Genomic DNA, 16,425 nt, shown 5'->3' with positions numbered 1-16,425 from the left:
AATTAAAAATATTTGTTAGAGAACCCAAACAAAAAATGATTAATCCTTAAGATAATTAAAGAGAGCCGGCTAAGCAACCCAATCAACGGTGGGGCCAAGTTGCTGTTGGCATGTCCCTAGCCAGGTACATGATACAAACACGCCTTCATTAATTAAATTAATCCTTGTTTTAGAGTAATTAAACACATTTTTATTGGAATTGCTTTTTGGCAAGTATGGGTTATATAAATATTAGCGTGTGGTTTGAGGTTTTGACTATTCATTAAGGCCTTCATTTTGCTAATCGTTGTATTTATTTTATGTTTTTTTTTAATTGAAAGGTTTGTTTTATGTTGTTTAATTACTTCTAAAATTAAGTTGGAATTTTTTGAGAAATGACAGCGGAGAAATGGGACCGGACATCCACTCCGGTCGAGTAGACCACATACAGAAATCTTGATAGAAGAGTTGGTACCCTCACTCAACTCTATCATTGCAAATTTATTATTATTATTATTATTATTATTATTATTATTATTATTATTATTATTATTATTATTATTATTAAAGTGTGGATTCTAATAAAGTTTGATATATTTGTTAGGAGTTCGAGGGTTTTTTAGGACAATAACTTAGATTGATTTGAAAATTAGGACAAAAACTTTCGGACTTGTAAAAATAGGACACTAATTTTTTTTAGAGTAAAATAGGACACTAATTAATAAGTGTTGCATCCGCAAGACATTTTTCGGTCAATTATCAGCCGAGAAATATCCTATTTTTACGACGCTTATTAATTAGTGTCCTATTTTACTCTAAAAAAATTAGTGTCCTATTTTTACAAGTCCGAAAGTTTTTGTCCTAATTTCCAAATCAACATAAGTTATTGTCCTAAAAATCTCCTCACTCTATTTATTAGAGAATTAATATTTTTTGCACATAATTTGAGAGCACTTGTCATGCATGAGCAATGTTGACGTATAGCATGTTTGTTTCTAATTAGTTTTAATTCTTCTATATCTCAAATATCATGATAAAAAACATTAATTTTACAAATCAAATCAAAACCAAAAGCTAATTTATTAAATTTATTCATCTCTTTGAAACTAAAGGGAAAATTTACGAGTATTAGAAAAAAAAATGAAAAAGAAAATTGCTAATATGGACTACACGTAAGTGGTATTCAATTAATCGTATAGGTGCTTGTAAATGGTGTGCACCGCATGATGCTCATATTTATAATATCCTTATTTATTTTAAATTTTTATGGGTAGTTAGAAATATAAAATAACAAGTAAATAGTTAAGAGTTATCATGATTAAAACTATAAAAAAAAAATAATTTTAGCATAATAGAAATGATAATTATTATAAATATGTATATATCTATACTATATTAAAACAGCAGTTTTCAATTAGAAATTGATTTCAAATCAATTTGAAATTGATTTCAATGGCAATTTTGAAAATACTTTTAATATGAAGGTTATAAATATATTATTCACGTCCCATTCATTTCACACGTTCACTAATTAAACCAAATCTATTATCTATTAATTAATTAGACAAAAAACCATTAAAATGAATTTATACAATCCCACGTTCACTAATTAAACCAAATCTATTATCTATTAATTAATTAGACAAAAAACCATTCAAATGAATTTATACAATCCACGGTCAACTGAACAAATAAACTACTTTGTTATAAAATAAAATTAAATAAAAAGTAGTTATAATAAAATTAAAAGTTTATGTTTAAACTATAATTTTCTTTTTATTTTTCATCTCTTTAACTTATTATTTGTTGTTTTATTTCTTACCAAAATTGTGAAATTTGATTAATTATAAAATATTTAATATGCATATCAAATTAAAGATCACGATAAGAGTTTTAATTTGATATGTTTTATGTAAATATTTGATTTAAAATGTAAAAATTAAATTTGTTTAAATATTAAAATTTTATAATTTTCTCTCGCATTTCTCATCTTTTTGAAAAAAAATATATTTTTAATTTTTTTATTAGTATTTTTTTAAACTTTTTTTGCTTTCATAATATCAAATTTTATAATTGTAAATTTTTATTATTTTTAAATTTTTTAATATTCAATTCAAATATATTTAGTTAAAATTAACTTTTATTATATTTATGAGTATGATAATTAAATTAGTATTAATTTTTATATAAATATAAAAAATAAAAAATATTTTCCCGTGCATTGCACGGGATGCAAATGCTAGTTTTTTTAATAATTATCAATTTGATTATGCTAATATTAGTTTTTATTATAGTTTAAATCATGATAACTCTTAACTATATATATAGAAACCAGAATATTAATCAATTACTTTCCTAGATATCAAAACATAAGATTATATATGTTGACATTCGATCTAATGTTTATGTGACGATATGTGTCCTTAAATCTTTAATTTGACATTGATTAAAATTTAATTGTTAATTAGTTCTAGATGACATGGTATCTTGTTTAATATATTACTAGCTATGTGATTACACAATCAGACTAATCAAAAGAATCATAAAAAAAAATCCCATAGCTACTTTGATGCTGATGTTTGAATAATTAAAAGATTAATAAACTGAGTTTTCTTTCATTTGTTATTATTTTGAATAGTTTCATTTCTTCCTAACTACTCCGCTGCGTGAATTTTATCAATAATTATTGTAAAATATTTTGTGTAAAAAAAATAAACAGCTGACCATAAGAAAATTACTACAATTCTATCATCTACTCTATTGACATATTTAATAGGTCTATTTCATGCTATATATGATGGAGTCCACGTGTAATTTATTAATGTTGAATTTATCATATTTTAATGTGATCATGCTTTTTGTGATTCATCATATACAAGTACTCAGATATACTATTTAAATACATCTACCTACTGTTGGAAAATTATTCGAAGTGTTTGCAACACAGTTTTTAACTCAGGGTTTTTTATTTGTTTTTTATTTAAGGCTCGAAAGATGGTAATTAGTTATGTGGCAATTAAACTTAAAGAAATAAAGAACTTGTGAAAGTTAATTTTGAAAAAAAGACTTATTAAAAATAATTAAAATCCAGAAGGGATCGAATTTATGAATTATTTAGTTTTCTCTTAATTATTTCAATCATTTACATCCAAATTGAAATTGATAGTAATTTTCTTTCATACTCCAAAGTGCCATGGATTCTGATTTCTGAATGTCTTTTAAATTGAGTTGAATTTGATGTCTTTTAATAATGAGGCAGAATTTAATTAAAAGATAAATGATGGAGTTGGGCCTTAATTTTGTATTGGGCCGAAATTTTGTTTATTATGTGAAGAAGCCCAATTGATCTATGTTAATTGATAGGTAATAGGTTAGCTGATAAATGCTTTAGAAATTTTATGAATCAGCATCACAATTAATCAATTCTTTTCTTCTTTGACAACAAAGAGCACAAGAATTTTATTTATTCAAACTCACACCAAATCATGGCTTTTATGTAATTTTCAGCAATCTTCTCAAGTTTAAGAGGGCATGAATCTTCACCAAACAACTTTTAAATTTCAAAGAAAATGTAAACTAGATCTCAAAGAAAAAAAATAACAAAAGGAAGACAGCAATAACATGGGTTCTCAAAAATAAGATGACAATTAGACTATTGGAAAAAGCTCATCCAAACACTCAATTGGGATTTCATCAAAACAAAGTGAATCATACAATCCTTGAACAAGGGACTAATGTTTTCACACAAATCCAACTCACAACAATTTTGGTTACAAACACAATTCAGCTCTCAGCTTCACCATCCTTGAATTCATACGACAATGTGGTAATACAACAATTGAAATACTGTGACTATAACAGAAGATATATATTTCCAAATTTAAATATAACAAAAACGCATCAAATTTAAATCAAGCCTATTTGTGACATGAATTGATTTGGTTTGTAAGCAGAAACATTAAGACGTGATATTGCAAAGTAGGAAGACTAACCTGTTACGCAAGTTGCAGAGTGTAGCTAAGCTCATCAAAAAGAAGAACGAGCCATAAGTTCAAAGGAAAACTTATCCTTTAATTGATTGGCACAAGCAACAGCTAAAGGATTGCACTCCACCAATTCGATGACCTTTATCCAAGAGTCATCGTACGGCCAATCGAGCTGTTGTAATTTGTAGCAATGCTTCATGCTTAGAACTTTAAGCTCTGGGAAGCTTCCATGTTGAGGTCTCCATTGCACCAAATCGGTGTCTTTAATTTGAAGTGTAGTAAGTTTCAAGAAACTGCCTGGTTTTATTTCCCACATCGGGCCTCGAAAGGCATAGGATTTTAAATTGAGATGCTGGAGATTTGGCAGCAGCGAACCAATGTCATTCATGTACTTCCAAGGATACCCCAACCCCCTCAAACGTAAATCATTGAGATGTGATGGAAACATTGAAAGAGGAATAGTATGAAGCTCATACTTCATCTCAGGATTCCAGATGCTATATTCAAGGTTAACCAAGTTCTGGAGTTGTGATATATAACTCAAGCAACTCAACGGGTTGGTTTCATCACTATCATCATCATAAGGCTTCAACTCCACATGAATTGATAATCTCTTTAAATTAGGAGTTCTTTTGAGAACTTCCCATGTACAACTGTTTGCACTCACACCAAGAAGTGTGATGAGTTTGTTCAAGGTAGCATCATAAGTATTAGGGGTTGGTAGGTCAGTTCCCATTATCTCAATATGTTGTAGTTCTTCCAAGTCCCAAATTTGCACGGGCATATATGACTGAACTCCACGCTTTTTAATATTCATATATGGATAGATAATCAAGACTTGAAGGTTAAAAAGGTTGGATATGGAAGGAGGGAGGTCCGCGTTGCAAATTAGGGCAAGCAACCGCAGATAAAGTAGCTTCAAAATTTCAGTTGGAATATGGTAAAACCGGACTTTAACAGTTTCTAGTACCTTGAGCAACTTGAAACCCATGGCATGTATTGGGATAGGATATGGGTGAAAAGGACCATGACAAAGGAGAGAACGGGCAGTGGATGCACAATCACTTTCTATCAAATCACACACTTGTTTGAAGCAGAATAAACTGTTTGAATGGGCACACAAGCGGCGTTGGTCTTTTATAACATCATCACAACTTTGTAAGACATGCAAAAACTTGATCCTACTAGCTTCTACCTTACACACATGTTGCCAGCAAGAATGCACGCGATACTCAACCTTAAAAAACCAAGATTTCGATGTGTCCATAACAAGATGATGCCGAAAAGTAAGAGTTTCCAAGCATGCACTCGAAAGATATTCAAGACTTTGTCCTCCAATTGGTTCAAGAAATCCCTCAACACTCCACAGAGTCGTGAGTATGGTTGTACTGATATCATCATATGGACGGAAAGCTCCCACATAGAGAAATCATTTTTAAAAATTGGGGTAAATAGTCATAGCTTGGAAAAAGTACCTCTGATATTTGATTATATGCATCCACAAAGACTGGACTACGTTGTTTGATGAGTATCTCAGTCCAGTATTTTGGGGTCTTGTCGACTTTTGATAGGAGCTCTGCAACCGTGACTATCATAAGAGGAAGACCTTCACATTTCCAAGCAATCATCTCACCTAGTTCCTCAAGTTGAATAGGGAAACCCTCTTCACCAAACACTTTCTCACCAAGTAAGTCCTTGCTTTCTTGTGCATTCAACAAGCGCAGTACTTTTTGGCCTGCATCCGTATTGGATTCTATTTTTCTTCTACTTGTAAGTAAGACTCGAAGCCTTCCACCAATATTCTCTTCCACCAATTCTTCTATGCGATTTATTGCTTCTACCTCCCAAACATCATCCAACACCATCAGACATTTCTTACCCTTCAATTTTTCTTTCAAGCGCCCAACTAATTCCTCCTCATCATCATCTCCTTGGATAAGCATTTCGTAAGCTTTGGGATCGACTTGAGCTAGAACGCATCGTAATAGTTCATTGGATTCGCATTTTCTGCCCACTCTGACCCATGCTCGAAACTCAAAATGGCTCCGAATTGATGGATCTTCAAAAATATGCTTAGCAAGAGTTGTCTTTCCAATACCCGCCATCCCAATAATTGAATAGTTGTTATTGTTATTTTCTTCAAGAAGATAATCTCTGGCCTTTTGAAATTCATCAGATAATCCAACCATCTTAGACTTGATCATTCCACCAGAATCAATTCTTGAGGAAACAGGCTCGCCCTCTTCTTCAGGCATATTCTCCATTTCAATGATGTACTCTTCCTCCATCATCTTCACCATCTCGACAAAGCAATCAACATGGTGTTGCAGACTCTGCAGATCTACAGAGAAGGATAATTTGTCTCTCTCACCACCCGATCTGCTTTCGAGTTGTGGAAGAATCTGATGTAAGACATGGGATTCAAGTAAATCTTCAAATTCCCAAACTGCCTCTTTTATAAGTTCATCCGCAGCATTCACCTTCGTCCTGATCTTGCTGCAGCTGGTCTCGTCCAATTTGAGCAGAACTTTCTGCAAGCGCTCCATCTCGTCGTAGGCAGGTTGTAAGATATGTGGAGAGGGGGGAGCGGGCAAAATGCAAAACAACTGTAGAATACACTGAATCGTATTCTTGAGAAAAGTCGCTGCACCATAATCAGCTGAGGGTACTATTTGTGGAGAGGGTGAAACGAGAGAAATGCGAGACGATTGTAGAATACGCTGAATCGTATTCTTCAGAGAAACCGCTGCACCATAAGCCGCCATACCCAAATTATCAGCTGAGAATATGATTGTTGAAATGAAATTTCTTAGCTCTGCAATTTTCCTCCAAAATGAAGCTTGAAATCAACTGCGCATTTAGCCCAGAATAAAATTCTGTGGCAGAAATTTCCTAACAAAGAAACCGAGAAGAAGAAGGAATTACAATAAGCAAAATGCAGATGAAACAAATTAATGATAGATCTCAGCTCTCTGTTGTACCTCTCATAAATGAGATTGGCTGCAGCAGTGATTTTGATAGAATTTCAGAAACATTCAATACCACATGCAATGATGCACCCTTCCTCTCTGTGCACGAAAATTGTAATGTGAATTTTAGTAAATGATTTGAAAAGATGTGTGTATAATGTAATGGTAAAATGGATCTATTGATGATTTTGAAGGAAATTGTGTGGAAGAATAGAGAGAAACTAAGCAACCGAAGATTGAGCAAGTTGATAGAGTCTTTATGCGCGTTGATATTATCACATGCAGCTGCTTCCAAAATCAACTTTGCTTTGAATGTTTTTCAACTACCAGATTAAATGAAACAGAGTGTCAGTTCTCCCCACTCCAATTAATATGTTTTATACCTTTAGCTGTATTGATAAGATAAGATTCAGTCCCTTTCTACGACGCCATAAAATATAAGTCGTGCTTTGTTTTTGTACATTTTTATCCATTCTTTTCTATTTTCACCAAGTACATAAGTGACCCTTTTCTTTTCTATGTAACTTATAGATATAGTATTACACCAGAACAAGCTCAAGCTAGGTGTGCATGTGTATCATTTTTTCCATTTTCGTTCGTCCATTTTCTGGTGTAATACTATATCTATAACTACATAGAAGAGGTAATTAAATATGAATATTTTCGCTTTAGTTGTGCAATATTTATTATATATATATACTATAATGCGACCTTTGGACCATCATTTGAGTAATATCAACCACGATGAATTGATAGGTACATACATACATTTATTTAATTCAAATATTATCTCTCATTTATTTTTACACATTATAACTTGATTTAAATTAGTATAATTTTTAAAATCAGGAAAACACTCTATAAATTAAAAATTTATTAGTTTATCGACATATTAATATCTCTCTAAATTAATAAAATATTTTACTGTGTTTGTTTAGAAATCTAGTATAGTAAATTAACATATATAGCATTGATTTTGTATTTATTAGAAACAGATTTTACTGTGAAATATTAAAAAAATAAAAATAAAAAGTATATATATTGCTACGGTTTTACTACTGAATACTAAAAACAATGCCGGTATGTAGCTACGGTTTTGCTACGGAACAGAAAAAAAATAAAAGAAAGTATCTGTATATAGCTACGGTTTTGCTACGGATTATTAAAAAAAATAAAAAAAATACTATATATAGCTACGGTTTTACTACGGAAGGTTAAAAAAAATAAAAAAATACCTATATGTAGCTACGGTTTTGCTACGGATTATTAAAAAAATATAAAAGAAATCTATATATAGCTACGGTTTTACTACGGAATGTAAAAAAAATTACAAAAATGAAAAAGTAAAATAATGACGGTATATTCCGTTATTAAACCGTTGTTAAATTTAACGACCGAATATTCCGTAACAGGTGAACAGTACGACCAAGCATATCGCGATGCTTGTCATTCCGTGGTAAATTTTGAAATTTCCGTAGTTAATCATTTTTTGCTACGGTTTAGCTACGGAATTTTCCGTAGTTAATTTCAATTTTTTTTGTAGTGATTTTCAAACATATAAATATCAAGTTATGAATAATTTATTTATCCATTTAGTGCATATTTGCCCTATTTATTTATGTAATAATGATTTGTTGTTTTTCATTTATTTATTTAAGTAGTTAGATTTATAGGATATTTTTCAGGATTCTAAAAAGAGTTTCAGATATATCAAATAGATTTTGATAAGGTAATATAATTAATTAATATATTTAATTTTGTAGCATTTTAATATCTAATGAATTAATATATTCTTCTAAATGTATAATATATAATTTACACAATTACCCTTAAAATTAAATATATAATAAGGATATAATAGACAATCTATATTTTGTGCTCAACACGCTTTTTATATTAGTATATATATATATATATATATATATATATATATATATATATATATATGGTGCGGTTATAGTGAGAACCACACTCATCGTGAGAACATAAGAACCATTAAAATCAATGCATCTACTATATAAATTAATGCATTCGCTATTAAATTTAATGCATCTGAAAATAATAATTTTTTTGCTCCCTTCAGGATTCGAACCCAGGATCTGCATTCATCTAACAAGATGATGCATCCACCGTAGATCTTGATGATCGAATGGTTTAAAATGGTTCTCTGTTCTAATTTTATTTAGTGGTTCTTATTTGAACCTCTCCATATATATATATATATATATATATATATATATATATATATGGTGTGGTTCTAGAAAGAACTACATTATTTGTGAAAACGGGAGAACCATCAAATCTAATGCATCCACTGTAAAAATTAATGCATTCGCTGTTAAAATTAATGCACTAAATTTTTTTTAAAAAAATGTTTCCTTCAGGATTCGAACTCAGGATCTGCATTCATCCAACAAGATGATGCATCCACCGTAGATCTTGATGATCGAATGGCTGAAAATGGTTCTCCGGTCTTCTTTTATTTATGGTTCTTTCTTGAACCTCTCCCTATATATATATATATATATATATATATATCTATTTATTCACTTTTTTTTAGGAAAATTAAAATATCATGAGATGGAAAATTCAAATCCAAATATCTCCACATAACTCATTATTTACACCAAATGTCATTGTATCTCCTACATAATTATTTTTTCCTTATTTCTCTCTCCTACATTTTGGAGAAATATATCTCCCAACAAAAGTTATTTTATCTCTCATATTTTATTATAAATTATTCGTTTTTTAATTAATATATGTGTCAAAACCTTGTGACCTATGGGGAGTAATACTTTAACTTATTTTGAATTTAACTATTTTCACGTTATTAACCATATAATCAACTAATTTATAGTGCACGTTATATTACTTACTAGAACATTCACCCGCGCGATGCGCGGCGAACATCACCTATACATTGTACGGCCGGCAAGCATTATTTTTAAATAATATTTTAAATAAAAGAACATACATATAAGACATTGCGGGTAAGTAAATGAAATCAAATTATAATTAAATGCTAAAATCAAATAAGAGTTCTATATGTACCGCCAATATGGCAATATTCATTATTTTCATTTACTATCAATAAATAGTAATACATAAAAAAATAAAATTTTAATTTAAAAAAATAATTTACCTTCTATTGTATCAGCATAGAATTTACCCTGAAAGAGATTATACGTCAAATAACTCTTCATTTGTTAAATCAATAAATTCTGAGTTTCTGACACGTCACTGTTTCTTTTACATATGAAGTACCACATTTATTAATGCTATTTCTTGAATAATAAATAAATGAAGAAAAAATTGTTTGTGACATGATTCGTCATGTGTTAAATTAATAATTTATGGAATTTGATTACTCCCTTCACATGTAATTTGAGGTTGTTTATTTCTCTTATTCGTCAATGCAAAATATCTATTTGGATAGTGGGGTATATCAAACTAAATTGGGGTGAATGTAACTATGTAAGAAACCAATAAAAAGTGGTCATTATTCTCTTCAAATATATATATATATGTAAAATATTAGTATACACTTATTTATTATAAAAATCAATTTTAATGTAATTAAATATTTTGAAATACACAGATGAGTAAAAATTAAATAAATTTAAACAATGTTTCTCAATGATACGCTCATACTCTAACAATGTTTTTCAATGATATCCAAATTAAAATAAATTTGGATATTCATGGGATACAACCACGGCCCATTCATTTTTCCGAAAACTCTCAAGCCCATTCGTCTATTTCATTTACCATTAGCCCTCCTATGTATATCCTTGTGCAGTTACTTTAATTTTAAAACACTATCACCTATTTTTTCACTCTAATTTTCTCTCTTCTGCTGAGCAATGAATTTCTGTCTTCACTCTTTTTCTTTTTTCTTTTCTTCTGCAAAAGCCTCGATGAAGAGCTTGGTCTTATCATTCTATGAGCTTTTTGTAGGTTTCACCTACATTTTGCTTTAACTTTCTTTAGGGTTTGTAAATCTACTAATATCTACCTATAATCTTGTTTTAAACGAAATAATTTTTAAATATTTTATTTGTATTTTGTAAACTTTTTGACATATCTTGGTAGATCTATAAATATCTACCGAAAAGTTGCCTTAAATTATATCTTTAATTGTTATATATTTTCTTTTTGCTTTTGTTATATTCAACATCAACACCAAATCTGTAGTTATTTATTTACGATAAATGACTCTGTTTAAGAGTTGAATTCGGGAGATCTATGAATTTCTTCCGAAAATTTTGCTGTAAGCATGTATATTTGTTATTTTTGTATATTTTCTCTAGATTTTATCAGCTTAATTTTTTTTTTCTTTCATGAACAATGATATAATAGTGATCTGTTGCCAAATTTTATGGTCAAAATTTGATCATTTCATTGAGCTCGACGGCTAACACCAGATCTATAGCAATTTTTTAGGGATAAATAATGCTTTTCTCATAAAACTCTTATATCTACAAATTCGTTTTGTGAAAATCATTATCTACAAAAGATGTTTTTATAACCTATACATACACTTAAAAATCTTAAACATCATTTTTTTGGTAAGCCTGTTTACTGTAATCATGACTATTTTTCCAAACAAATTACTACTACAGTGAAATTACATCCCTCTTTTACAGGTTAGTCTTTCTGTTCCTTTTAAAATGAAAAGTATGAACTCCTTTTTCCTCCTTTTTGCAGTTAATACATAATCTTTGATGGCATGGATATCTCCCTGTTGCATGAACTCGATTTTCCTAAACAAACTTATTTCTATTGCTAATCTTGAGAATAGTGCAAATTGAAAAGTACCTGTAGAAAAGCTTTATTTCTTCTTTAATGCGACCTTCCTTCTATTGCGCTCCAAATCTGAACAATGGTGCCTTTTTCCTCAATATATGGAGATGATGTTCTGATTCGCTACCGTAAAGAGCAAACATGAATGTAAAAATGAATGTGGTTGTAAATTGTATGTGGTGAAATGTGAATAGTGGATATATATAAATAAATTGTCAGTTTTATTTTGTAGTGATATGTAACTGCTGTTCACAAACATTCGAACAAACGTGTCTTTGTATGCATTACGAATAATTATTTTTTTATATTTTTATTTTCTTAATCTGTTCATTTATGTAAATGGCAGTTAATTTAAAATATAAATATTGATAACTAAATAATGCCCTAGTGGGAATTTAATATGTACACGTTTTTCGAAAACTGACAAAAACTGTCCCATTAAGAAATCAATAAAGTTGTCATACAGGTGTGAAAAACTGTGATGAAAAAGTTAACTGAATTTAGCGGGGAATTATTTAAAATTTTCCGGAAAAAAGTGACCGTTTAACTGGTCTTTAATATAATATATAGATTATGCAAATTTACTATGGCCAAGTTATCAAAGCCCATCACATGATTGAATTAGACCCCAGTTTTGGGCCTACTCTATTAATTTTAGCACCTCGGCAAATTTATTTTTTAATCAACTAACTTAAAAATGCCAAAATCCCCCAAAATTCCTTAGATAATATTTTATAGTATTTTAATATCTAATAAATTAATATATTGTTATATATAATATAAAATTTACACAGTTACCCTTAAAATTAATTAAATATATATTTAAAAGGGATATAATATGTAATCTATATTTTCTGCATAATACACTTTCTCTATTAGTATAGATTGAAATTAATGAGTTTTGATGTGAACGTTGACCCAAAGATAGTAGGCAGTACTATGCAAATCCATGTCATAATCTAAATAATTCAAAATCGTTCAAACTGCTTCCATGATAAAAATAATGCAAACTCTCAACTTTGAGGGAACATCTTGTGACTTAAAATTGAACACATAATATTATATCACTAGTTAATGAAAAAATATTTATGTCCAAGAAAATTAACATCAAATCTTGATTTCTATAACTCGATCTAAAATCAAGAGCAGTTTATATCAGTTAGCAAATCTTGAGTCAGCTGCAAACTAACTCATACCAAATCATGGCTTTTCTGTAGTCAGAAAGAAGACAGAAACAACATGGGATCTCAGAAAAATTACAATCCTTGAACAAGGGACTAATGTTTTCACACAAATCCAACTTACAACAATGTTGGTTAATATAAACACAATTCAGCACTCAGGTTTCATACTACAATGTGGTGATACAAACAATTGAAATTATGCGATAACGTGGCGTCGTCTGACCCCTTCGGTTCTCTCATTTGCCTGAAAATTGGTAGATGGACAATCTCAAACATTGTAACTATAACAGAAACATTAAGACGTGATATTGCAAGGTAGAAAGACTAACCTGTTAGGCAAGTTGCAGAGTCACTTGAGCTCAAAAAGAAGATTCAACGATAAGTTCAAAGGAAAACTTGTCTTTTAACTGATTGGCACAAGCGACAGCTAAAGGATTGCAGTCGACTAATTCAATCTTGACCCAGTGATCATACGGCCAATCGAATTGGTGTAATTTGTAGCAATGATGCATGCATATTCTACGAAGCTTCGGGGAGCTTCCACGTTGAGGTCTCCATCGCACCAAATCGGTGTCTACAATTCGAAGTTCCATAAGTTCCATAAAACTCCCCGGTGTTATTTCCCACTCTGGGCCTCGAAAGGCAAAGGATCCTAACGTGAGAATCTTGAGATTTGGCAGCAGCGAACCAATGTCATTCATATACTTCCAAGAATACCCCAACCCTCTCAAATATAGCACTTCAAGACTTGATGGAAACATTGAAAGAGGAATAGTATTAAACTCATACTTTATCTCGGGATTCCTGATGTCATATGCAAGAGTTTGCAAATTCTGGAGTTGTGATACATAACTCAAGCAACTCAATGGGTTGGTTTCATCATCATCATCATCATAAGGTTTCAACTCCACATTAACCCCTAATGCGATTAAATTAGGAATTCTTTTGAGAACTTCCATTGTACAACTATTTGCAGTCACACCAAAAAGTGCCGTGAGTTTGTTCAAGGTCGGATCACCTATATTAGGGGTTGGTAGGTCCCTTCCCCATACCTCAAGATGCTCTAGTTCTTGCATGTTCCAAATTTGTACAGGCATATATGACTGAACTCCACGCTTCTTAATGCTCAAATGCCTATCAATTTTCAAAATTTGAAGGTGAAGAAGGTTGGATATGGAAGGAGGGACGTCCCCATTGCAAGTTAGGGCGAGGTAACGGAGACAAACTAGTTTCAAAATTTCAAATGGGAAATAGTAAAATCGGACATATAGAGCATGTAGTACCCTGAGCAACTTGAAACCCATGGCATGTATTGGGATCGGATATGAGTCAATAATACCATGACAAAGGAGAGAGCGGGCAGTGGATGCACAATCACTTTTTATCGAATCGCACACTTGTTTGAAGCAAAACAAACTATTCCAATGCACACACAGCCGACGCTGGTCTTTTATAACATCATCACAACTTTGTAAGACATGCAGAAACTTGATCCTACTAGCTTCTACTTTACACAAGTGCTGCCAACAACCATGCATGTGATACTTTCTCATCCAAAACAATCCCTCATTTGATGTTTCGAGAACAAGATTATACCACATAGATAGATTTTCCATGCACGTCCTAAAAAATTTAGAAAAAACTTCTCCTCTAGTCGGTTCAAGAAACCCCTCAGCACTCATCATAGAGCCGAGCGAGTTTAGATTAATATAAAAACCTGGAAAGAAAGCTCCCATATAGAGAACATACATTTTTAAATTTTGGGATAAGTAGTCATAGCTTGGAAAAAGTACCTTTGAAATTTGATTATATGCATCCACGAAGACTGAACTATGTTGCTTGAAGAGAACCTCAGTCCAGTATTCTGGGGTTTTGTCGGCTTTTGATAGGAGCTCAGCAACTGTGACTATCATAAGAGGAAGACCTTCACATTTCCACGCAATCTTCTCTCCCAGTTCCTCAAGTTGACGAGGGAAACCCTCTTCACCAAACACTTTCTCACCAAGTAATTCCTTACTTTCTTCTTCATTCAACAAGCGCACTCTTTCGTACCCACCCTCCGGGACTAAAATTGTTATTCTACTTGTAAGTAAAAATCGAGTCCTTCCAACAGTATAATTTTCTAGCAAGCATGTTGTCAAGCGAATTGCTGCTTCTACCTCCCAAATATCATCCAACACGATGAGACATTTCTTACCCTGCAATTTTTCTTTCAATAGACCAACTAATTCCTCATCATCATCATCATCATCTCCTTGGGCAAGCATTCGGTAAGCGTTGGGATCCACTTGAGCTAGAACGCAGCGTAATAGTTCATTGTTTTCGCATTTTCTGCCCACTCTCACCCATGCTCGAAACTCAAAATGGCTCTGAATTGATGGATCTTCAAAAATATGCTTAGCAAGAGTTGTCTTTCCTACACCCGCCATCCCAATAAGCGAATAGTCGTTATTTTCTTGAAGAAGATAATCTCTGGCTCTTTGAAATTCATGAGATAATCCAACCATCTTTGAGTTGATTCCACCAAAATCAATTCTTGAGGAAATAGGCTCGCCTTCTTCTTCAGCCATATTCTCCATTTCATTAGTGTACTCCTCCTCCATCATCTTCATCTTCTCGACGAAGCAATCAACATGGTGTTGCAGACTCTGCAGATCTACAGAGAACGATGAGTTGTCTCTCTCACCATCCGATCTGCTTTCGAGTTGTGGAAGAATCTGATGTAAGACATGGGATTCGAGTAAATCTTCGAATTCCCAAACTGCCTCTTTGATTCCTTCATCTGCAGCATTCACCCTCGTCCTGATCTTGCTGCAGCTGGTCTCATCCAATTTGAGCAGAACTTTCTGCAAGCGATCCATCTGGTCGTAGGCAGGTTGTAAAATTTGTGGAGAGTGGGAAAAGAGTGAAATGCGAAACGATTGTAGAATACGGTGAATCGTATTCTTGAGAGAAGTCGCTGCACCATAAGCCGCCACACCCAAATCATCTGAGAATACGATTTGTGGAGAGGGGGAAGCGAGCAAAATGCAAAAAAACATCGCATTCTTGAGAAAAGTCGCTGCACCATGAGCTGAGAATACGATTTGTGGAGAGTGAGAAACGAGAGAAATGCGAGAAGATTGTAGAATACGCTGAATCGTATTCTTGAGAGAAGTCGCCGCACCATAAGCCGCCATAACTTGATTGAAATATGAGTTTGTGGTAGAAGGTCTGAAGCGGCGGTGGAATTGTTAAAGTGAGAGTGGTTGATTGACTGATTGAGGGTCTCCACCATCATACGCTGCTATATTATTTTTAAAATTGTATTGATCCACACAAATGCCTCGACATTGTTGACGCCATGTGCACATCACTATTGCGTTGAATGGTCACATGCGGACTGCTGTTTCTTTTTATCTTTTAATGGGCTGCTTTTTTATTCTTTTAAAAGTTCACATTAGGTTTTAGGCCTTTTTCTTGTTATTTTATTGCTCAAGTAGGTTTTAGTTTTGGTTTACA

The 16,425-nt window shown here is 31.9% G+C and overlaps 3 protein-coding genes across 3 annotated transcripts; all 3 read right to left on the bottom strand.

The window, feature by feature from the left end:
* Nucleotides 1-3,884: 3,884 nt before the first annotated feature.
* LOC131026631 (disease resistance protein RPP13-like) lies at nt 3,885-7,176 on the bottom strand. The gene is made up of 2 exons (XM_057956547.1): nt 6,947-7,176; nt 3,885-6,857 (listed from the first exon to the last, which is right to left on the bottom strand). Exon 2 carries the CDS (start codon nt 6,728-6,730, stop codon nt 5,363-5,365), a length of 1,368 nt encoding a protein of 455 aa, XP_057812530.1. The 5' UTR covers nt 6,731-6,857; nt 6,947-7,176; the 3' UTR covers nt 3,885-5,362.
* LOC131024735 (putative late blight resistance protein homolog R1A-10) lies at nt 4,006-4,956 on the bottom strand. The gene has a single exon (XM_057954274.1). The coding sequence runs from the start codon at nt 4,954-4,956 to the stop codon at nt 4,006-4,008; it is 951 nt and encodes a 316-aa protein (XP_057810257.1).
* A 5,811-nt stretch (nt 7,177-12,987) lies between the features above and the next one.
* Nucleotides 12,988-16,169, bottom strand: LOC131026628 (putative disease resistance RPP13-like protein 2). The gene is made up of 2 exons (XM_057956544.1): nt 14,718-16,169; nt 12,988-13,168 (listed from the first exon to the last, which is right to left on the bottom strand). The coding sequence occupies exons 1-2, from the start codon at nt 16,101-16,103 to the stop codon at nt 13,121-13,123; spliced, it is 1,434 nt and encodes a 477-aa protein (XP_057812527.1). The 5' UTR covers nt 16,104-16,169; the 3' UTR covers nt 12,988-13,120.
* Nucleotides 16,170-16,425: the final 256 nt, after the last annotated feature.

This window comes from Salvia miltiorrhiza, chromosome 5 (assembly GCF_028751815.1).
Source record: "Salvia miltiorrhiza cultivar Shanhuang (shh) chromosome 5, IMPLAD_Smil_shh, whole genome shotgun sequence".
In the NCBI taxonomy this organism is placed as follows: Eukaryota; Viridiplantae; Streptophyta; class Magnoliopsida; order Lamiales; family Lamiaceae; genus Salvia; species Salvia miltiorrhiza.
Note: the sequence above shows the minus strand (reverse complement) of the source record. Positions and strands in the feature narration are given on the sequence as shown.